The sequence below is a fragment of the Drosophila hydei genome, unplaced genomic scaffold, assembly GCF_003285905.1.
Source record: "Drosophila hydei strain 15085-1641.00,03,60 unplaced genomic scaffold, DhydRS2 tig00008128-arrow-arrow-pilon, whole genome shotgun sequence".
NCBI lineage: Eukaryota > Metazoa > Arthropoda > Insecta > Diptera > Drosophilidae > Drosophila > Drosophila hydei.
The window spans coordinates 1,555,166-1,578,059 of NW_022045838.1; the positions used below are offsets into that span (position 1 = coordinate 1,555,166).

Below are 22,894 nucleotides of genomic sequence, written 5' to 3' on the forward strand. Positions count from 1 at the left end.
TGAACGTTGATAATGTTTGATTGAAAGCGTTAACTGAAGCAACAACAGCAGCAGCAGCAGATTTCACAGTACAGAAAGTTTTTCTACATGGATATATATATATATATATATATATATATATATATATTTGTAAAATTTGTATATTTAATCAATGTTTCATATTACTGTTTAAACATTTAACAGCACACAACACGCAAAGGCCATCGAAGCAAACCATACACAAGTGCAGCAAAGGCATCTTCCGATCAGAACTTTTACAACTACCCAACTGTTTCTCTATCTTGAAACTAGTTTCCTTAACTTTTATTTTCAATGCTCTCTACTTTTGTAATATATTTATGCAACTCTCTATCTCTCTCTATACTTAACTCTCTATCAACTTCTATCCGATGCCTAATGATAAAATAGTCTGTGCCCAAGCGAACAACTGTCATGCCCAACTCCCAGCTCCGCACAGTTTGCTTAATATTTAAGCAAATGGAAGCATTTTGTGCCATTTCAATTGACGCACAGTTTGGCAAGCACTGTGTTTTGGCCCACGTGCATTTGATTCACTCCATTCGGTTTACGCTTGATTCTCTTCCACGTATTATCAAAACCTCTCAGCCACACTCACTCACCGTCTCACTCTCTGTCAGCTGTCTCATAATCTCTTAAACTCTCTCTCACTCTCTCACATTCTCTTTTGCTATTATTCAACGCTCTCAAAACTATCTCACTCACTCACTCACGCAGTCTGACACTTTTGTATCTAGTTTCATTTTTTGCATTTAGTATTCTTCACAATTTGTGTGTATTGTATATTTATAAACAATTTATGCCGCTTAATTATAATATCAATCTATATGTATATAAAAGTTAAACGAAAAATCACAAAAAAACTTATTAAGTGTTGTCTCTGTTGATCGAAAAAAAATAACAAACGAAACTCTCACATGTCTCTCACACTCAAACATTGAGTATTTATTTTATACAAGAACAACAAATTTCTTGATAAACACGACAACGAAATGCAAAAAACAACAAAAAAAAATAATTACACATTATTATCAAATTATAAAAAATGTATTAATAGAAAACTACAAAAAAATGAATAAAAATCAAATTGAAAAAAAAAATCCAATATGAATTTTTACTCAAAAAAATGTCAGCATAGTATAAAAAATATAATATTTTTTACATTTCTTTAGCATTATTCTTTAAAAAAATTAGTTTTGAAAACAAAGTATAAAATAAAATACAATAAAATTTTTTATTTTCAAATTTAGTTAACTTTTACAGATGTCAAAGTTGATTTAGCACATACAAATAAATTTTTTTAAATGTTTAAAAAATAAATAACAAAAATAGCAATTAAAATTTTTTTTTTCAAATTTAACATCTTTAGAGGTCAAGATTGTTTAGCATATTTAAATAATATTACTTGTTTTTCTCTTTTTTAGGTCATTAATTTGAATGAACCCGCTGAAATATATTTAGCAATTTCGCATTCTCTTTCTAATTGAGCTCTGCCTCTGGCTCAATTATGCTTCGACTGATTGCCGATTGAGTCTTCAGTTGGCTTTTGCTATTGAAAGTGCGCGCAACGTCTCTATAGAAGTATTTGCAGATTAGGCATAGCTAAGAGTGACACTCTCAACAAATGTGGTTCGCAGCTCATTAAAATTCACAATGGCAATTCTGTCAAATATTTATAGCTTTTGGTTGTTTGTAAGTGCGTGAATATTTTATAGGAAATTGATTTTATTAACGATGATGACATGTGCGCGGAAATAAATTTAAGAAATTACACACTCTCTCATATAGAAGTACAGCACGTTATTCAGTTCCAAACTACTTAGACAAGTCATCGACTGAGGACTGCTTAGTATGGAAAAAAGATGCGCAAAATTCTATCTATCGAACTCTACTTCATGGAGTTTATTAAAATATATTCATAAACTAACTGATTGATGTCAATTGAAGATGCTAAAATTACTTTAATTGTTAAATTTCTGGATTTTCTAGAGATACAGTTTGCTTACACAAATCCAAAAGCTTAGCCTGCTATCTGGAGTGCATTACAGAGACCTAAACTGTAGAGTAAAAATTCTTCTAGCTTCGCAAATTTATGTCAACGAGCTAGTTTAGTAAACATATTTTATATATACCAAAATCTAGAACCTCATACCTAATACAAGAGATACGACTGAGGACTTTCACTCGTCTTGAACAAAATATGGAATATTTTCTATACTCTCTATATCTATTCATAAAGAGATTTTAATTAGCATATTTCTTTTACAAACATATCCCTAATGTTATGCTAATGCATAACTAAGAGTATGCTTAGTCAAGCTTTTATACACCGCCAATTACCAAGACTCTCTCAAAGCCAAGACTCCTCTCAGCCAGAAAAAATAATTCAGTATTAACTCCACTTAAAGCTTTTCAGCTACACCAAGCCTTTAGGCCAAGTTAATAAGCCCAAAAGTATGCACTAAGATTTACGTTCACTTACAGTTGTTGATGCTGCTGCTGATCGCAAAAGTATACGCCGCGTTGGCCACGCCAGTGTCAAAAGGAAATGCAGCAGATGTGACGACAAAAACTGAAAAACGCAGCGGGCCGAGCAAACTGAGCAACTACTTTTTGCATGAGCCATACGGTAGGCTATGGAAAGGCTATGAAGTAGAGAAATCTTATAGAGTTTGTAATTCATGCAGGTCCCAATACATATGCCTTTGGCTATGAGCTGGAAGATGCCCCATCTGGTAATATACAATTCCGCGATGAGCGACGCTATTTGAATGGCAGCATCGAGGGCAGCTATGGCTATGTGCGTCCCGATGGACTAATCCAGGTGACGCGCTACAAAGCTGACGGGGACAGGGGCTATTTGGCACACACCCAGAGCTATGCGCCGGGCGATGAGCCGGTGGACTCCATTTGGCCAACACAACGTCCAGATATGTTCAAGACACAGCATTCTATGCAGCCCGCTGTTAATGTGAGCTGGGATGCCAAAAGTCATTTGAATGTGAGCGTGGATCAAGTGGAACATGAAGTGGCAAAGCAGCTAAAGGAGCAGCATGGCTTAGACTTGAATCACATCAATGTCGAGCAGGATGTGCTGCAGCCAGCTGTGCTGGACATAGTCAATGGCAAAACGCCACTAAAAGCCCAACCCAATGGCAGTTTGGCCTTTGAAACATTGCACAACTTCATAGACAAGGATTTGCCGCTGGTGCCATTCGAGTTGCCAGCCGAACAACTGTTGACAACGGCCGCGGCGCCATTGGACCAGAACAGAACTGCGGCTAATAACAAATACAACAAAGCCAAGTCCAATAACGACGAGAAGGCACCACAGACAGCCAGCACTGTTGACTTTAGCACCACATTGCCCACGCCCCAGCCATTGGTAAATGATAGGTCGAATGCAAGCAGCTGGTACCAGCGAATCATTCAGGCGAATCGTCGCGAATTTCTTGAGCATTTGCCAAATTTGAATCGAGCCTGAGCACAGCACGGCACAAAACATGCCACAAAAGCGAAAATGTATCATAAATGTGGCTGCTCCACTATAGCCAACAGCATTGCCGACACGCCCCTTTGCAGCGTCTAATAAGCATTAGGTAAGCGAGCGCCGCCACTAGATCTTTCACTTTTCAAAAAAAAAATAAAAACAAAAGCTTTCAGAGCGAGTTTTGCTTTGCATAAGTAGAGCATTCCACAAGAATGCGATTAAAGCAAACAATCGCAAAGGCTTCAATTTACACTCGACTACATAAGACAGGCATACTGACAGACACACTGACATATATATATATATATATACATATATATCTATATCTATGTATAGCATTTGGCATATATCTTCCGGGTTTTTGGCTGGCGCATTCATCTCGCTGGTTAAGCTGCGCCGCCTTTGAAGTGCGGCCTGTGGGTTCGAGTCAGCTGATGCTTCAATTTGCATTAGCATTGTCATTAGCATCAGGAAGACAAATGCCAGTGCGTTTTCTGTTGGCCAAAAGACGGCCTAAACGGAAGGAAATGGCATTGCATTTTTAATTTTCTCACTTTTTCGCAGTTTTGCTTTCTTTCAGCGTTCGCCTCATGCATATTTAAGCTGATTTATTGTATTGTATCTCTTCTTCTTCTTCATTTTTTATTGCACTTTGCAGCTTTTATTTGTATCACGCACGCCGCCTCGCCCGTCTCGAACGTTATCTTTGAATTGGTCTTCAGTTTATGCAACGGCCAACAACAGCAACAACTAGTTTTACTCGATATTTATACATTTAACATTTTTATGATTGGGTTTTTCTCAGTGCACATTTATTGTTGTCCGTCGTGCATTCACTTTTATTGCGGAGAAATGATTTATAAATGCTTTGAATACACTCACAGCAAACTAATGAATGATTGATGGCTGCCTTATTAGAAAGAGTGAACTGTGCTATCCGAGTTAATGATTAGTTTTTAACGCTTATTAGATCGATTTGGAAATATATATATATAATATATGTATATATATATATATATATATATATATATATAACATATTATATGCTGTTAAATTATGTAGCCAAAGATCTTAGAATAAAGAGATAGGTTTTAAAAGGCATGAAAAAAATTGTTTCTTTCTAGGTAAAATTTAAGTGAATTTAGAAAAAAAAAATCTTAAATATATTAGTATAATTTTATTTATTTTTTTATTAAATATAATTATCCGATTATTGAACTCTACAAAACGGAGGTTTCGGACTTCATCAAAATTTTAAGAGAGTTAAAAAATGTTAAAGTTTCCATATTTTTAGAATAATTACATAAAAAAATTATAAAATTTTCACGCTTTAGAGTTCAGAAATATATTTTTAATTAGATATTTAAAATTTTTTTTTTAATTTTTAAAAAAGTGTAAGGAACAAATGTTTTTTTTTTAATTTCAATTTAGATTAAATTTTTTTAGATTTTTTTTAATTTTTATAATTTTTTTTTTATAATTTTTTTTTTTAACTGTCTTTTTATTATTTTTTTTTATTATTTATTATTATTATTATTTATTTATTATTTTAATTTTTTTTGTTTAAAATTTTAAGAGTAGATATTTAATTATTACTTTTTTATTAACGTTTCTTCTTTCTCTAAATACGTCTTTCAATTGTGTGCCAATTGAACTGGCCCCACTCATAACTAAGGCGCGCGCGCTCGTTCGCTCACAAATTTTAATTCAATTTGAGGGAACGTGGCATCGGGAGTGGCATGAAAAGGCACTGAGGAGGCACGCGGCATGTGGTACTGACTGCCAGCTGGTAGTTGCATTGTTGCCAACTTTCATATGCATTCGAGTGTTTTATTGTATGTTAATTAAATTGCAGCCACATTCGTTGCGCTGCTGCATTATTTGGCATACATATTTGGTCATTAACTAATTGCTGGCAGACCGCTGAGGTAATCACTTTAGTTGTTTCTTTTTGCTTTTATTATTAAGTCAGCCAGTTGCAAAATGCGCCCAGCGAAGAGACTGTGAAAGTGGCTTTTCTTTCTATCTGAAGCGTTGCAAAGGCTGCGTAACGTAAGCGCATTACGTATACGCACTGTAGGCAGCGTAAAGACTCGCCTGAAAGCGGCTGCTGCTGCTGCTACAACTGTTGTTGCTGCTGCACTTCAACTTAACATTGAACGGGTTTCGTCCCTGCACGCGACCATTATAAATCGTTCGCTTTGGCCAAAAATTTATTTGCCAGAAATGTGTCGACGACGCCTGACAACTTGATTAGACGAGCAGTAGCCAATCGAGTTTGCACCGGTTGCATAAATTTACCAATTTTATAATCTTGATATGACCAAAAAAGAAAACTGGTCAATTTCATAATATCCGGTTCGGAGCGCGCTTGAAAAGTTGTTAATTGTCAAAGGCTGGGGGTTGCCAGCCAGCAGGAAAAACGAAAAAAAAACAGCAGAAAAAATCGAAATAAGTGAAATATAAAAGAAAATAACAAGCGTACGTTCACAGCTGCTGCTGCTGCCAAAAATGACGGCAATTAGCCAAGCAGCCAGTTTGGCAAAATAAGGTAAAAGTATTTAACCTACTTTGAACTGCGGCATCTCGTACTCGTACTCGTAAAGCGCATTTCGTTGTAGGAAATCATTGAGCCGGCCATACTTTAAAGCAACCAATTAATGACCCGCACAGCAGGAGCCAAAATGTTGCCAAGGAAGTCGCCAGAGAAATGAGAAACGAGTTGAATTGTCGCCACGTTTTTTCTCCAGTCAAACGTGTGAGTGAGTGTGTGTAGCACTTGGAATTCACTATTGAATTAAAATGCTTTCAAGATTTTCTGCAGCAGTAAATATTTTGATTAACGCTCACATAATTAGATCACAGCACGGCAACAGCAGCTCGCCGAGTCACTGATTTAAATTCAATTGGTAAATTGTCTCTCTATGCATTCACAGGCTCGTTTCTCTTTCCGTATATTGCAACAGACAAACACACACGTTGACGCGTTGGCAGACTTATAGCTGCCATATGATATGATTATGTGATTTGGCAATTTGCATTTAATTAATTTCTGCAGCTATTTATTATGTCAACGTTTTGGACACGACAGCAGCGATGACAGCTTCGGTGGGAGCAGCAGCAGAGGCAGCGCACGAAGACAACTGAATTCGTAGCGCAATTTCAATTTCGACTACCGCATCGAATTTAAGCCAACATTAGGCTTTGTTTGGCTAACGTCGCGACGTTTACCAAGTTGTTTTGATAGATTATGCCGCTATTGTGCTTGGACACTAAATTGTTATAAATGGACTAAACTGCAGAGATGCCAGTCTGTGAGAAAATGTTGCAGAGGCAGACAGCTTAAAGGAAATTAGGCACAAGAAAAGAGTTTAAAGAAGCTTGATGAGTAAAGTCTGTGGGAATCAAGCTATCAGCCAGTTACTCAATCCTTCATTTAGTCATTCAATCAATTAGTTAGCTATCTGCTGGTCAATCCGCCAGTGAATGAATCAATAAACTAATCAATTAATATCATCAGTTATTCAATCAACGTATCAGCCAGTTAGACAATCAGTCAATCATTCTATGAATCAGTCGATGAGACATTCAAGCAATCAATCAATATTAATCGATTGGGTCATTGAATCAATTATTCAATCAATCAATCAGTCATCCAAGCAACCAAACAGTGCCAGCAATCAATCGATCTATCTATCAATCAATCAAACATACAATCAGTTCATTATTCAAGGATTTGTTGCATTTCTGATATGATTCTTATCAGCAGAAAGTGCTACCTTTACTTACTTTCTCATGTTTGCATAAACCAAATTTGTCCGCTCATTTTATCACGTTTTTTGAGTAAATTCTTCTCAATTCTAACTCACACAATAAGCAAAGCCAAGTTAAGGAAATTAAACTGTTGATACGCCAATTAAAATTACATAATTAATTAAATAACAAATTGAAATTGAATTCAATTACCTGCATAATTGAAATGTACAATAAATCATAGCTTAAGCTTAAAATTATTTTGACATAATAAATGGAAAACTCAAATGTTATCACACTTTCAGCAACACCTCTTTCTGCAGCATCGCAACATTTAACACGCTGTCAACATGTTGCTTGAAATGTTGCTACGCACTTTTTTACTTGGCAACTTTTGTTGCTAATGTTGTTAATTGATTTTCAGCACGTTTAAGTTCAATGCGCAGCATCTCGCAGTTGCTTGCGACGCCGACTCATTAACAATGCGTGAAAAACAGCAGCAGCGGCAGCAATTGTTGATGCGCTTTTTGCCTTCAAATAAATGAATATGAATTGCAGTCAATAAAATTATGCCATGGCTCGAAGGCTTTCGCTAAAGCAACCAAAATGTAATTTTCAATTACGTGCAACAGCAACAGCAGCAGCAACGGCAACAACAATGCCTGTTGCTGTTGCGCAAGCTTGCTGCATAAAAGGATAAGCTTTACAACAACAGCAACAACAACGATTCCCACGACAACTTTGGAAAGATGCACGCGTCTCTTGCAACGAGGCTCGTTAGCAGGCCAGAGTCCAAATAAATATGAAACAATGAGACAAAAGTTGCTGCTGCTGCTGCTGTTGCTGTTACCAAGGCAGCCAAATGCCAGACAATCGGGCAGCTTACGAGTACTGCAACTAGCAACAGCAGCTCACCATGTTGCACATGCACAGCAGCCGCACTTAATGCATGTACTAAATGTCCAACAGTAAATATGAGTTACTAGGTAATTGCCGGGCACTGCCACCAGCAACAGCAACAGCAACAACAGCAGCAACAGCTGTGCCACATGCTCGCAAAATCTGTGTTGCTTTTTTGACTTTTCACTTTTCGTGAGTGGAATTTGATTGAGTGGCTGTAAAAAAACTGTACAACTGTAAAACTGTAGCTAAGCATTTTGACTAAAACCAAAAATCGAACTAAAAATTAACACCTGCTGGCAGCAGGAGCTGCAACAGCTACAACAATAGCAACGGCAACAATCGACGCTTCAATGAGCAAACAAAATCTAAAACATTTGAGCAGCGCTTGCAACGATGACGACAACGTTTGCTTCGACAGCCAAATCGAACAAAAACAACAAAAGCAACACAGCGAAATCAACCGAAAATTGTTGTGTTTGCCCAAAAGCCAAACTGCCCAAAGGGTATATCAGCTAACACTTGGAGTAGGTGTCAAAAGAAATTATTTTAACTAAACTAAAAACTTACTTTGAACTCGAGTTGCGAGAGGTAAAATAGCAAAATTTCTATCTATGTGTGTCTATATATGTCTATGTATGAATGGGTGTACATATATGTACATATATGTATATGTATATGTATATGTATATGTATATGTATATGTATATGTATATGTATATGTATATGTATATGTATATGTATATGTATATGTATATGTATATGTATATGTATATGTATATGTATATGTATATGTATATGTATATGTATATGTATATGTATATGTATATGTATATGTATATGTATATGTATATGTATATGTATATGTATATGTATATGTATATGTATATGTATATGTATATGTATATGTATATGTATATGTATATGTATATGTATATGTATATGTATATGTATATGTATATGTATATGTATATGTATATAATATAAAAACCTGTATGTTTTCCAGCTCTTAGTCTCACTTACTATCTTTATGTCTCTCACACAATCTATCTCATTATTGCTCTTTCAGCTACAAGTCCTCTCTCTTTCTTCCTCTCTGCATTTCATTCTTACTTTCTTTTTCTATATCTCTTTCTCTATCTAGCTTTCTGTCTCCATCCTTCTCACTTTCTTTGAGTCGCTTACTCTATATCAAGCTCACTGTATATCTCTCGCAATCGATCTTGCTCTATCTCATTCTACTCTACTATCTTCTTCTGTCTGTCTCTTTCTCTATCATTCTTATTTCCTCTCTGTCTCTCTTTCTCTATCATTCCCTCTTTTGCTCTCTCTCTCTTTCTTTATTAATTTATCTTTTTCTCCTACTTTCTTTCCCTATATATGTTTCTCTATCTCGCTTACTCTATCTGTCTCTTACACTTCATTTTGCTGTCTCTCCGTCTGCCTCTCTCGCAATCTCTTTCTCTATCTTACTCTCCTACTCTCTTTTTTTTGTCTCTCTCTTTCTCTAAATCTATCAATCTCTCTTTATCATTCTCTCTCACTCTGTCTACCTCCCTCCCACCCGCTCTCTTTCCCTCTGTCCACAGCTGTTGCTCTCCCTTGAACGCATCAAACATATCAAATTAAATAGAGTATCCATTCAGTTCGTACACCAATTTGTTGTTGCTTTCATTGGAGTGCACTGCATTTGGATGGAAATAAAAATAAAGAGCCGTACCGGCGACCGGGCACTGGAAAATTGTATCAACATTGCGTTCAATTTGCGTCGCTTCGCCAAATTGCAAAACATCTCGAAAAAGAGACGTTGGCTTTTTGGTATGCTCCAGCTCCAACTCCAACTCCAACTCCAACTGCAACAACAACAGCAGCAGCTTGGCATGTTGACTTGCGTTATATTTTCCACCTGCAGCAACACCAACACACACACACATGTGTGTAGTTTAGTCCCCGTGTAGACCATAATTAAGCACTTATTTGATTTGCCATATTTTTGTTGTGGTACGTGCAAATGCTTTTTGATTTCGGGATTTGCGGATTGGTAATCATTATAAAAAACGAAAACAAAAACAAAATAAAAGAAAAAATATTTTCTTCTTTTTTTTGCTGTATGTTTGACTCGTTTGGCTTGTCACGCTTTGCAACGTTGTCAAATGTTGTCGACTTTAAATATAGCAATTAAAAAATGTGACTGCATTTAAAAGTCCATCAACCTGCGCCGAGCTGAACTCCGTACGATCTTCAGAATTGAGGCTGTGAAAAGTGGCTGTGGCTGACGTTAGTATTGCCAAAGGCAGCACTCAAATTGGTAAACAAATTCAAATAGGACAACGATTGCAAATGCAAAGTAAACAAAATTAATCTAGGTTCAATGTGGTTTCAGATGCTGAAGCATTAGCGAGGGCTGGAGTTAGGGAAGTTAAGAAGTCAGGAAAGTATTGCTTTAATAACTGGCAGATTAGTAAGTAAGAACTGTAAAATCACTTGAAATAGAAAATTCTGATTAAAATAGTTTTGTAAAGTGTATGCAATAGGCATAAGGAGGCGTGGCAGAGCTCATAAACTGTTTTTACTCGTAGTTGTATTTGTTCAGGGTATTTCCTAGTCGAACACTAGCAACTAGAGTATTGTTTCGCTGTCTCTTAAACGCAGAAAACTCATTTTGCAGTTATAACGAACCCCAATTCTTATCGAAATCCTAATCATTTACCATTAATAAACTCTTTAAGACATTCTTATCTTTTCAATTTACAAATAACAGATTTCCTGCTTGAACACGAATTCAATCTAAAAATAATGTTCAACTGCAGTCAAGGCTATTCGAATTACAGCTCATTAAAGTCTAACAACGGGCCAGAGCCCCAAAACGTATTTCAGACCTTCATTTACTACAAATGGGCTAAATTGTACACGAAAACAAAATGAGCTTTTGTAATTTGAAAAGCATTTACAAATCGAAGACATATGTGAATTACTTCTAAGGCTGATAAAACGGACAACTGCATGAAGTATACGCTCCGTTGGCTAATTAGCTAACAAACAATGTGGTGCAGTTGCCTCCAGAAAAATCATTCAATTGAAAATTGACGCAAAATAATTGGTCAATTTCTCAATGCTGCTTACTGCTGCTGCTGCTGCTGCACTTAACTTTGATTTGAAGTACAATCTAAACGACGTGCAGCTAATGAAAATCTAGCTGCAATAAAGGCCTCCAGCAGCAGCAAATGAAACACTTAAATATTACAAAAGTTGAGCTCGATTGCTTTTTGTAGCCAAAGAGTACAAAAAATGCTCCGTTTACAATTTACGATTAGCGCATTAAAAGTAAACGATAGCAGATAAAAAGCTTGCCCAGCAGCAACTTAACAGCTCAACAGCTTCCACAATGTCTAACCAATAAGAGTGCCGGAGAAGGGAGTGATTGGCGAAGAGATACCCTTGCAGACCCTTGTCAAAATTTGCCGAGCAAAGCAGAACTTTTTTGTTTTTGTGGAGAGAATGGGTTTGAGAGTTTTTGGGAAATAGATTGATTATTTCAAATTTCTTCTGATGAATTGACTATCTCTAGGCCATATTCGAGTCTCTCATCATGTACGTATATACTGTAAGGAATTACCCACCCCCTGCTGCCGGTTACATACAGTTCAACAAAAACTTTATAACCCATTGACCCTATTTCAATTGCATTTCAGGGTATACAAAAAGCTAAAAATCAAAATCATGGCAAAGTTGAACCAAAAATTTAGGTCAAACTGCGTTTTAATGCTTTCGGAATGTATAAGATTTGCAAAGGAGTTTTTTGTATTATGCAGCTATAGATAGAGCTATAAAAGTACTCAAAAAATAAAAGAAAAACAAAAAAAATAAGTAGCTTAACAAAAATAAGTGGCAAAACTAAGCAAAGCACCTACACATAGTTAAGATACTAACAATAAAGCTGTGCTAGCCATACACAAACACATTTATGCACACATTAACTACAGCTACTAACTGAACTGTTTTACATTATTTCACAGATCTCCATTTGCTGCGCCGTTCACTGTGGACGCGTCGGCAGCGTCGCCGACTGCGCTGTTGGCTTTTGTTGTCTGACTTTCTTCCTAACTATATAAAAGCGACGCTGGTTCGTTGCAACCACATTATTCAGTTATTGAATCCCGTTGCGTGCAGCTCGTGGAACGTCGATCAAATCAAAATCAAGTTACAATCAAACATACGAAAACCTACTAAAATGGCCTTTAAGGTGAGACCAAAAAAAAAGAGAAAGAAGGATAACCATAAAGGATATTCAAGTGTTAACATTGAACTGCAGTGCATCCTTTAAGGATAACAATTACTACACAAGTGCTGACAGTGTAAAAGAAATCAAGGCTTATGATCATCTGTGATCATGATACATAATATATAATATTATATCAGAAGAGTTCCATCAAGTGTTGTGATAATTATTTTTTATTTAGACTGAAACAAGAAAATATCTGAAATTTTATATTTCAGAAAACAGTCAACATCTTTAGTTAGTGTAGGAAAAACTATTGATATAGTTAGGCATTTTTACAGAATTACATAAAACAATTATATTTAAAAACAGGTTTGAATACAATTATACTCAAAATTAAAGGTCCTTTATGAATTATAAAAAAACAGGAAAATATTACGTTTAAATCAAATAAAAAAATATAAAAATATATTTAAAAATTTTTAGATAAATAATTATTTTTCATATTTATATTAAAAATGGGAAAATAATTTAAAATTAAAAAAAATATAAGAAAATATTACAAATGAAATTTTCATAAAATTTTCCAAATATTAGAAATAATTTCTTTTAATATTTAAAAAAAATATATAAAATAGAAAGAGCATTAGAAATCTCTTAATATTTTTTATATTTTTTGACAAAAATATATACGATTATATTTTTTTATATTTTTTATATAATTTTATAAATTATATTTCAAGTATATTAACGTTACAAAAAAATGTAAATATGTATATTTAACAGTAAAACCAAGCAAAAGGCTTAGCTGAAGAGAAACTCTCTTAAAAATGTTTCACACTTCCCTTCCCATTTATTGAAATCAAGTTCAAGAGTTGATTTGGAGACTCGAAAAAATTTCCCAGACATCAAGTCATTTCACACTTGATTTTAATATAAGCAGCCAAGTTTTCATGAAAATTTGGCCAAATAATAAACTCGATTGCAAGCTCAAAATATCACATTTTATATAAATCTTGCAAAAAAAAAACAATTGTAACACCACAAAAGTTGCAGCTAACCACAAATGAAGTAAATGTTACAATTCAAATCAAGTTAAGTCAAGTGGCAAAAGCCACTAAATAGCCACAGCCACAGCCACAACGAACACTTCATTAAAAATGCACAGCAAAAAAAGGAGATGTTGAGAGCTGGTTTTTCGCAAACACTTGTTGAACTTACGCTAATTGCGAGACCTCCTCAGCCGAGTGATGTTAACAAAAACAATTAGCTAAGTCCGCTGTCCAATTATGCAATTGCAGTATCTGATTTTCGCGTCAGCTCTCTGTTTGAGCTTGGCCTATCCGGTGGATCAACATCATTATTATGAGGAGAGTCACGGTGGCTATGAGCACTTGGCCCATCAAGAGGCGGCGCCGATACACGACTATGGCCACGAGCATCAGCATCAGATTGAACGCGTCTCCCTAGGCGAGGAGCATGGACATGAGCATCCGCACTACGAGGTGGAGCAGCATCATACAGAGGACGAACATGTGGATTACTATGTGAGTAGAGGAGTGTTGGATGAAGCATAAAAGGAAGTTCATAACTTTTCGGTCTCTCTCTCTCGCTGTCTGTGTCTGTGTTTTAGGCCCCTCCTAAGTATGCCTTCAAGTATGGCGTCAACGACTTCCACACTGGCGACGTCAAGTCGCAGCATGAGACACGCGACGGTGACACCGTGAAGGGCCAATACTCTCTGGTGGAGCCCGATGGTTCCATTCGCACTGTGGACTACACCGCTGACAAGCACAATGGCTTCAATGCTGTCGTTCACAAGACAGCGCCAGTGCATCACCATGAGGAGATCCATGACCATCACGATCTGCATGAGCATCACTATTAAGTAATCAACACAAGGAAGCAAAAACAAACAAACATGAGACCATATAAAACTATATATGTTTCTAGAGTTAGCCAAATTTCTTGATAAAGTCGCTTCATCAAACATACACACATGCACACACACTCAAACACATACAAGCAATCGAACGATCCATGTAATGTAATCAGCTTCATATCTCGTAATTAGGACACTGATAAAAACCGCGCACTCATCTTTGTCCGAGTGCAGGCATTATAATACTTCATAATACTCATTTATCATTTGTACATCGTATTTTATTTCTGTGATAGCAAATAATTTCCTCTAGCTTCCTACAATCTTAACTCACTCTTAGCTCACTTACTCTCTCTCTTAGTCACTATTTTATCTGCCACGATTCATCCACTTCTAAGTTCTAGTTCATTCACTCAGACGAATTTATCAATCTATATACCATATAATTTCATTTAATTATGTAAAAAAACGTTTTTTACAGAGAATAAAAGAATAAAACAAACGAATTGTAAATTGTGTAATAAAGACAATGTGAATTATGTACTTTTTATAAAATCAAAAAAAAAAATGTTTTTATTTGAAATTTTCCTTTTTATATTTGGCCAATGAACTTGCACTTAAAGCCATTAACATTTGCCATTTTTTATGGGTGTTTGTATGTCTAAATCAAGTGACAAGTCCAACTGGTTAGCAATAAAAAGTGATTACCAGAAAATTGTCAAATATTTTTTCCGCCTTTGAACGGGTTTTAAATATTTGTTTTGATTGAAATTACATAATATGGGAATAACTTCCTAAATGGCTAACAAGATGTAATGAATTGGCAATAAATAGTTAGATAAAGACTGAAATGGCTAAAAATAAGTTTATACAAGAGTTCAAAAGACGCTGAGAGATTTTTAGATCATATAACCTGGTTTAAAAAACTTTCATCAAATTCAAAATTTATGTTAACTGTGGAGTAATTGAGTTAAACTGTGGAGCAGCACTGTTATAAGACAGCTAATTAACATGTAGCTGTAAGTGTGCACACACCTAGCAAATAAAGAATAAAAGGAATGATAACAAAAGGGCAGAGTACAGCAGGCAAATGAGAATCCGCCGCATGTAAACAAAAATGTTGGCCAAAAATAAATACGTGCCGCGCGTCAATCAGGTAAACATTTAAATTGAATAATAAACCTACTTAACAGCTAATCTTAATACATAGATAGATGCCATTTATCTCAATAAAGACATATCCCGCATGATACGGGATAACCTGCTCGAAAATTTACAGGCAATATCGGTGGGTATCACAATTATCTTTTATGTTGCCTCAATAGCTAAATGATAACCCAATTTTAGCCTATGCTCTTTATCAAAATACAACCCGAATTGGATTTACTTATACAATCGGCTATCTGGTTCGGTTCTGTGGGCAAACGCTGCTCGACATTTGGTCAACAGCTTTTAGTTTTGGCTTACGATGCGGAAAAATTAACTGTTTCACGTTTGGCTTTACATTTTGCGTTAACTGTGCTGCCGGGCTATGTGAAGAGCTGGGAGGAAAGGCGTCTATCACGCCGCGTTGAGTGGTTCAGCAGAGCAATAACATGGACAGAGAATAGCGCTTTAGTCTTGAATGTTCTTAATTATTTTCGATTTCTAAAGACGGGACGCAAACCGACATTAATCGACTTTTTGCTGGGACTGGATTATATTAGTTTGCGCAACAATCAAAGACGCGATATTGGCTACAAATACCTGACACGTGAATTACTCTGGGGCGGCTTTATGGTACGTTAACAATAGTAAAACGATTATATGAAATACCTCATATCTTGGCTTTCAGGAAATTTTGGGCCTCTTGCTACCTATAATCAATTTCCGTAAGATCCAAAGGCTGTTAAAGGCTGGCTTCTTTGGTGAGGAGTCTCAGCATGTGAAGCGACGCGAGAGTTTGACGCGGAATCTGATTGCTGCCAAAATGACGACGAATACGACTTGTACATATTGTGGCGAGCGTCCTACGCAGCCCCATCATATGGGCTGTGGACACATTTACTGTTACTATTGCCTAAGCGCTAATTTATTAACTGATGCCAACTTTAGTTGCGTTAAATGTGGTGCTAGTTGTCCTGAGCACGGTGCACAGAGTGTTTAACTATTGTGATGTAATTTTTATACACTAGACTTTAAGTATTTGTATATACATAAAGTGCGTAAAGGCTACAATTTTTTATTTTACCGTTTGATTGGCGCGCTTAAGGGCTTGAAGAATGTATTAATAAGGGTATGAACCACTTTCGTAATCTGGTCACACAGTTTGTCACTGCGAGAGCGTTGCGTGTTATTGCTCCAATCGTGAAACGTTATTTAAAAGTAAACTAATTGTTTTAATTACCATAAAGTGCATCGCTTAGCAGTCTTAAACCTAAAAATTTACGGGAGATAGTTGGCAGCTCATAAGCATTCCATACAAAATTGAAAGGTAAGTGCAATGCACTCCAGAAAAAGCGCGCCAAAAATTGCTATGTTACTGCTCAACACAGCTGTTTCGTTCTAACTGAGCGTTGCCACCTGAAGCCAACCAAACATATCACGACTAAAAACAATACATGCTTACTTATTTATTTTAAACAATGCATAATAATAACTAATTCTTAACATTTATTGAAATAAATTAGATTTCTTTTAATTAGAAAGTAAGATTAGAACCATTCAATGAATTTGCAAAATCAGCTGTTTGAACAATCTGGCAACACGTCAACTTTGTTATTACATTACATTTGTATTTCTGCTGCGCATTTGCCTTTTTTTTTGCCTTTGTTCGGAGTGTGTATTAGAAAACGATAATATACTTTAGAAAATACGCAAAGCTGTAAAATAAATAGCGAAACGCCTGCAACCTACACGTTTACGCAATCAAACAATTGGACGTGCAGAATAAAAATCAAGAATAATAGCACAGCACCAAAAACAACACCAAACAGGGGCGGAGAAGAAGCAGAAAGAACGGACCTGAACAAATAACAGACAAAAACAATAACAAAAAACAAAACGAAATTGCGCATATTTTCGTGGGTCGCAGCTGATTTCACATATCAAGGTCAGTAAGGTGGCAAAAAAAATCAAAATAAATAAAAACAAACAACCGATTTTGTCACAGAATATGCTCGACCTGGAAATTGTGCCTGAGATCTCGCTTGGCTGTGGTGCGTGGGAGTTTGTGCTTGGGATGCATTTCTCTCAAGCGATAGCCATTATACAGTCGCAGGTGGGCATCATAAGGGGCGTACAGGTGCTCTACTCGGATACGAATCCATTGGGCGTCGACATAATTATAAATCTGCCGCAGGATGGATTACGTTTGATCTTTGATCCGGTTGTGCAGCGTCTGAAAACCATCGAAGTGTTCAACATGAAATTGGTGAAGCTGAAATATTGCGACGTCTACTTCAATTCACCCGAAGTGTTGCCCAGCATTGAGCAGATCGAGCATTCGTTTGGAGCTACCCATCCAGGTGTTTATGATGCGGCCAAACAGCTCTTTGCATTACATTTTCGCGGACTTAGCTTCTATTTTCCCGTGGATAGCAAACTGCATTCAGGCTATGGTCATGGATTAGGCTCTCTGGTCTTTTTGAATGGCGCCTCGCCAGTGGTCTCAAAAATGGCATTGTATGCGGGCAGCAATGTGGCCGAGAATCGCGCTCCATCACTGCCATTGGCCTGCTATCATAGACAAATGTATCTGGAATCGGCCACAGTGCTGCGCACATCGTATGGTCACACAAAGGGCTTGAAGCTGAAACTCTTTACGGAGGGTTCGGGTCGAGCGCTGGAGCCACGCCGTCAGTGCTTTACGCGTGAGCTGCTCTTTGGCGATAGCTGTGAGGACGTGGCCACTAATTTGGGTGCGCCCAATCGCATCTTCTTCAAGAGCGAGGACAAAATGAAAATTCACAGCTCGAGCGTCAATCGTCAGGTGCAGAGCAAACGCAGCGATATATTCTTCAATTATTTCACCCTAGGCATCGATGTATTGTTCGATGCACGCACACAGACCTGCAAGAAGTTCATACTGCACACAAATTATCCGGGCCACTTTAATTTCAATATGTATCATCGCTGTGAATTCCAGTTCCAGCTGGAGATCGATCATCAGTCAAATGAAAGCGACAACAAGCATGATCATGTTAATATAACTGCCTACACCAAATGGGATGAGATTAGTGGATCGTTGACTACGTCGGAGCGTCCGGTAGTATTGCATCGTGCCAGTTCCACGAATACGGCAAATCCCTTTGGCTCGACCTTCTGCTATGGCTATCAGGATCTAATATTTGAAGTCATGCCCAACAATCACATCGCATCGGTTACATTGTACAATACAGCACCGCCTCGGCAGCCAGTGCATTCGTGGCAGCAGCATAAAATGCAGGACATTCGTCTGACTGTCGCCTAGAAGAAGAAAAAACAGGATCGCTGGCAGCTATGTCCTGGTTGTCCTCCTGTTTGTAATTGTGTCTGTGTGTGCGTGCCTGAGAGCGTGTTGATGATGAATTTTATCTTTAAGCAACAAAAACAAAACACAAAGAAAAACAAAAACAACAAAAACCATGATCTAACTTAGACCTTAAATGATTAGTAGTTACATTACGAGTATATATAGTTATATATATAGAATTTCTATATAGCAAGCTAAGCAAATTTATCAGATTCACTGACCATATATTATTTTTGCGGTTATCTTATTATTCCATTTATGTTAACTCGACCTCAACTTCGACTCGATTCATAAACTGACAATTAATTAGCTGCGTATATATATTTTTTAATTGCATGTCGTTAAAATATCTAAATATTTTAAGCTCAACACGTGTATTTCTCTTTAAAAAAGAAACAAAAAAACAAAAAACAAAACAAAAATCATCAAAAAAAATATATATATAAAAATATAGCAATAAGGTTTCGACAAAAAGCAATTACACCAAGTCGTTTTTCTCTTTTATCGTCACGAAGTGCTTATGTTATGTACAAATTTATGTGCCCAAACGTTAAAGAACTAATCTAATACATAGCTGAAGTTGACTGTACTCTGTTCAATGTCGCCTTTCTAGGCGATTCTGATAATCCAGCCACTCTATGGATACATGTGTTACTATCAAGCTATATAGTAAATATAATAAGATAATTCTTAACTTTTGCTATCTCAACTAGTTTTTGCATTGTAAATATTGCCTTTCTATGCGATTTTCATAAGGTCAGAATAGTAGTTATATGAAATAATAAGCTTGTAATTTTCATACGTCTCTAACTTTGCATTATTTTCAACTCTCTCTTGATGCCATTCTTTTTTTTGTAGCATTTAAACTCATAAATTCCTTTATATAAAACATCCTCATCATGCCGGAACTTAACGCAGAGCAGGAAACTCAGCCACAGGCAACGACGGAAAAGAAAGCGCCCGCCTATGACTCCAATATACTGCCAGATATGCTGCCCGTTTACTATAGACGTCTTTTTCCACACGAGCCCTTCTATCGCTGGCTTAACTATGGACATTGTAAGATCTGTAGCCTATCAAAATGTTATCTGAATTTATAAATAATTACTTACTATTCGCAGCTGAGGATAATATATTTGTAAATCGCGAGATATCATTCACTCTGCAGGACGATATCTACATACGTTATTTGTGCTTTGAGACGCAAGCGGAGCTGGAGAAGGAGATCTGTACGCGCAATCCCTATAAAATTGACATTGGACCTGTGATGAATATCAGGCCAAAGAACTTTCGCACCGTGGCAGGTGGCTTGACGCCCGTGCAGCGTGAATTGGTCTTTGATATTGATGCCACGGACTACGATGACATACGCAACTGTTGCTCAGGTGCTGAGATGTGCCTGAAGTGCTGGAAGTTTATGATGCTGGCAGCGAGAGTTTTGGATGCTGCGCTGCGTGAGGATTTTGGCTTCGAGCACATGTTGTGGATATTCTCCGGCCGTCGAGGCATACATTGCTGGGTGTGCGATCACGCGGCTCGCCATTTGGATGGACGTGCTCGAGCAGCTGTCGCTGAGTATCTGAATATACTTAGCTATACTAACAATGCGGCACGTGTTCAAATGGGCGATCGCACGCACCATAGTCTGCGACGTGCTTTGAAAATTGTGGAGCCAATGTTTGAGGAGATTGTGCTAGAGGATCAGAATTTGTTTGGCACACCCAAAGGCGTCAACAAACTACTGCAAATGGTTAGCGATGAGACAGCCCGCAATGATTTGGAAGCCTATCTGCAGAAAACCCACGGAGATGGCGCCCACTCGAAATTGATCTGGGAGAGCTTTGTGCGCTATGCCAACTCGATGCGCACGAGTGCAGCCAATGTCTGGAATCGTAAGCTGAAGCACATTGTGGAGGAGGTGCAGCTGTGCCTGCTCTATCCACGCCTGGACATTAATGTAACCAAAGGTTTCAATCACTTGCTGAAGGCGCCTTTTTGCATCCATCCAGCTACGGGCAAGGTGTGCATACCCTTCAGTGCTAGCGCCGTGGGCAAGTTTGATCCGACTACGGTGCCCACCATTTCGCAGCTATTGCATGAGATCAATGCATACGATGACAAGACGAAGAGCTATATGGATGCGCCCGAGGACAAAAGCCGCATCAAGGACTACAAGAAAACGAGCATGTTCAAAGGCGTGGTGGTCTTCGAGGAGTTTCTGCGTAAGCTGGAACGGAATTTTAAGACGAAGCCAATGGATTTCTAAACACAGATTCGATTTGAATTTGATATAGCTCTAAGCCCAAAAAATTGAAGCTTTTGGATTTATTACATACTCTTTTTTTATTATAAGCATTAGGCTACCAACAATAAATAGACTAAATGATTGAGTTCACATGCAACGCAGTCGCACCAATGGCACAATATTACCATCCTTGTCATCCCAATCCACTTCCACTTCTAGCTGAAACAGTCCGTCATCTATGGTCGGCGTCGTATCGGGCAGATGTGCCATTATTTCGTTTTGTCCAGTGCGCAGTTTGAACGAGGCCAAAGCATCGACGGCATCGCCCTCACCAGACTGGGGTAGTGTTACTTTGATCTTGGTGGGCAATATGCTGCCCTTGCTCAGAAGCAATTTGGCATTCGTCTCGTCATTGCCATGCCAAATATACAAATCATCTTCGACCAGTACACAATCATCGGCCTTTTGCAGCTGCGCCTGCCGCGGATCGAGCAGGAAGAGCGCTTGGCGAGCACAGCCAATGGCCACCACCTCGTCCGTTGAGTGGCTGTTGTGCAGCTTGGCTTCCGGATAGCGTGCAGCCACTGCTGCTTGCAGCTTAGGTATTTGCATGGTGGCGCCCAGCAGGACAATATCGTCGATGCGCTTTAGTTCCGGATGCTGCTGCTGTGCACGTTCCACACAGTCGCTCAGCTGCTGTATCAGCCCATTGATCACCGGCTGGATGAGACTCTCGAAGCGTGCTCGTGACATTTGCGCATTGTAATCAACGCCATCCATAAGGGAATCTATATACAGCTGCGTGGACGGCAGCGTTGTCAATATATGCTTGCAATTGGCTGCAGCAGTGCGAATTTTGGCCAGCGAACGACGTGACTCGTGCGGATCCAATTTGTACTTTCGCTTGAACTCCTCGCAGATGAACTGCACCAGCGCATCGGTGAATTGACGACCGCCAATAGCAAATGGCCCGAAGGTTGCCAGCTCAATGAAATATCCATTGTGCACAGCATATAAAGCAAAATCGCTATACAGTCCGCCGCATTTGATGGTCAACACATATCGACGCCCGTCCAACTGCTTCTCAAGCTGCTCTTCGCCAATTTTATAGCAAAGCACTGCAGCTGTGGGCTCGGCAATGATTTGCGCCACATGGAAACCAGCCGCCTCGGCAGCATCTGAGAGCATCTTGATCGATTTGGTCGGATAGTAGCTGGGTATGGAGAGCACGGCAATAGGGTCGTGCTCTGAATCCGTGTGATATTGTCTCGCCAGCTCTAATTCCGCGCGCAGCAGTTCGGTGGTTACTTGAAAGGCGCTCATCTCTTTCGTGACTATCGTATCGTCTTGATCATCTCTATCCGCTGGCACTGTGTGCTCCATGCGAAACACAAAGGCCTCTTTATCGTATTCACAAGGCACTTCCTTAAGCGCCAATTTTTCAAATTTATCCTCGATGAGCTCGTCTTCGGGCTGCAGCAGTTGGAAACTATGCGCCACCGCTTGCTTGGGTCGTGTGGCCATCTTCTGTTTGGCCGTCAGGCCACATTCGGTCTCGGTATCACCATTCCATAGCAAACATGCTTGCGAGACGCGATCACCCTGCTTGTTAGCTATTACTTCTGCCTTGCCATCGGCTCTTACGTAAGCAATACACAACGTGCTGTTACCAACTTTAATGCCAAACCGCGGCCACATTTCGTTGCAAATAAAATAGTGTCCGACAATGTACAGAAATTTGAGATATATTAAAAATATATAGCAACGAAATGCAGCACGCGCACGTTTTTTTTGTCAGACAGCGCGGTAATACTATCGCCACTATCGATAGTTAATAGTGTTGCAAATGATTCATAACAGTGCTGTGCAAGATATTTTTTGTGTTCGATGACAAG

General features: G+C 38.1%; 6 protein-coding genes across 7 annotated transcripts; 5 read left to right on the forward strand and 1 right to left on the reverse strand.

Annotated features, from left to right (window-relative positions):
* Positions 1–1,570: 1,570 nt before the first annotated feature.
* Positions 1,571–4,444, forward strand: LOC111601568. Its single transcript, XM_023318214.2, has 4 exons — positions 1,571–1,710; positions 2,503–2,647; positions 2,706–3,617; positions 4,167–4,444. The coding sequence occupies exons 1-3, from the start codon at positions 1,672–1,674 to the stop codon at positions 3,500–3,502; spliced, it is 981 nt and encodes a 326-aa protein (XP_023173982.2). The 5' UTR covers positions 1,571–1,671; the 3' UTR covers positions 3,503–3,617; positions 4,167–4,444.
* Positions 4,445–12,318: 7,874 nt separating this feature from the next.
* LOC111601571 (histidine-rich glycoprotein) lies at positions 12,319–14,682 on the forward strand. Of its 2 annotated transcripts, XM_023318220.2 has the most exons (3): positions 12,319–12,404; positions 13,682–13,927; positions 14,014–14,682. In XM_023318220.2, the coding sequence occupies exons 1-3, from the start codon at positions 12,393–12,395 to the stop codon at positions 14,266–14,268; spliced, it is 513 nt and encodes a 170-aa protein (XP_023173988.1). In that variant the 5' UTR covers positions 12,319–12,392; the 3' UTR covers positions 14,269–14,682. The 2 variants fall into 2 exon arrangements, with proteins under 2 accessions (XP_023173988.1, XP_023173989.1); XM_023318221.2 differs by lacking the exon at positions 12,319–12,404 and having other exon boundaries at positions 13,670–13,927.
* A 614-nt stretch (positions 14,683–15,296) lies between these two features.
* Positions 15,297–16,469, forward strand: LOC111601575 (peroxisome biogenesis factor 2). Its single transcript, XM_023318226.2, has 4 exons — positions 15,297–15,418; positions 15,473–15,550; positions 15,610–16,041; positions 16,097–16,469. Exons 1-4 carry the CDS (start codon positions 15,380–15,382, stop codon positions 16,406–16,408), a joined length of 861 nt encoding a protein of 286 aa, XP_023173994.2. The 5' UTR covers positions 15,297–15,379; the 3' UTR covers positions 16,409–16,469.
* A 94-nt stretch (positions 16,470–16,563) lies between these two features.
* On the forward strand, positions 16,564–21,043 carry LOC111601605 (DNA primase small subunit). Its single transcript, XM_023318270.2, has 3 exons — positions 16,564–16,735; positions 19,613–19,813; positions 19,876–21,043. The coding sequence occupies exons 2-3, from the start codon at positions 19,654–19,656 to the stop codon at positions 21,018–21,020; spliced, it is 1,305 nt and encodes a 434-aa protein (XP_023174038.1). The 5' UTR covers positions 16,564–16,735; positions 19,613–19,653; the 3' UTR covers positions 21,021–21,043.
* Positions 17,017–18,984, forward strand: LOC111601606 (UPF0183 protein CG7083). The gene is made up of 2 exons (XM_023318271.2): positions 17,017–17,353; positions 17,414–18,984. Exon 2 carries the CDS (start codon positions 17,417–17,419, stop codon positions 18,710–18,712), a length of 1,296 nt encoding a protein of 431 aa, XP_023174039.1. The 5' UTR covers positions 17,017–17,353; positions 17,414–17,416; the 3' UTR covers positions 18,713–18,984.
* Positions 21,044–21,068: 25 nt separating the features above from the next.
* LOC111601604 (heat shock 70 kDa protein 14) lies at positions 21,069–22,881 on the reverse strand. The gene has a single exon (XM_023318269.2). The coding sequence runs from the start codon at positions 22,695–22,697 to the stop codon at positions 21,147–21,149; it is 1,551 nt and encodes a 516-aa protein (XP_023174037.2). The 5' UTR covers positions 22,698–22,881; the 3' UTR covers positions 21,069–21,146.
* Between the last annotated feature and the right edge of the window lie 13 nt (positions 22,882–22,894).

Coding starts and splice junctions, on each gene's coding strand:
- LOC111601568 (XM_023318214.2), top strand. CDS start 1,672: ATGGCAATTCTGTCAAATATTTATAGCTTTTGGTTGTTT. Junction 1,711..2,502: donor TTTATAGCTTTTGGTTGTTT/GTAAGTGCGTGA, acceptor GTTCACTTACAG/TTGTTGATGCTGCTGCTGAT. Junction 2,648..2,705: donor CTTTTTGCATGAGCCATACG/GTAGGCTATGGA, acceptor TAATTCATGCAG/GTCCCAATACATATGCCTTT.
- LOC111601571 (XM_023318220.2), top strand. Junction 13,928..14,013: donor ACGAACATGTGGATTACTAT/GTGAGTAGAGGA, acceptor TCTGTGTTTTAG/GCCCCTCCTAAGTATGCCTT.
- LOC111601575 (XM_023318226.2), top strand. CDS start 15,380: ATGTTGGCCAAAAATAAATACGTGCCGCGCGTCAATCAG. Junction 15,419..15,472: donor ACGTGCCGCGCGTCAATCAG/GTAAACATTTAA, acceptor CTTAATACATAG/ATAGATGCCATTTATCTCAA. Junction 16,042..16,096: donor TACTCTGGGGCGGCTTTATG/GTACGTTAACAA, acceptor CTTGGCTTTCAG/GAAATTTTGGGCCTCTTGCT.
- LOC111601606 (XM_023318271.2), top strand. CDS start 17,417: ATGCTCGACCTGGAAATTGTGCCTGAGATCTCGCTTGGCTGTGGTGCG.
- LOC111601605 (XM_023318270.2), top strand. CDS start 19,654: ATGCCGGAACTTAACGCAGAGCAGGAAACTCAGCCACAGGCAACGACG. Junction 19,814..19,875: donor CTGGCTTAACTATGGACATT/GTAAGATCTGTA, acceptor TACTATTCGCAG/CTGAGGATAATATATTTGTA.
- LOC111601604 (XM_023318269.2), bottom strand. CDS start 22,697: ATGTGGCCGCGGTTTGGCATTAAAGTTGGTAACAGCACGTTGTGTATT.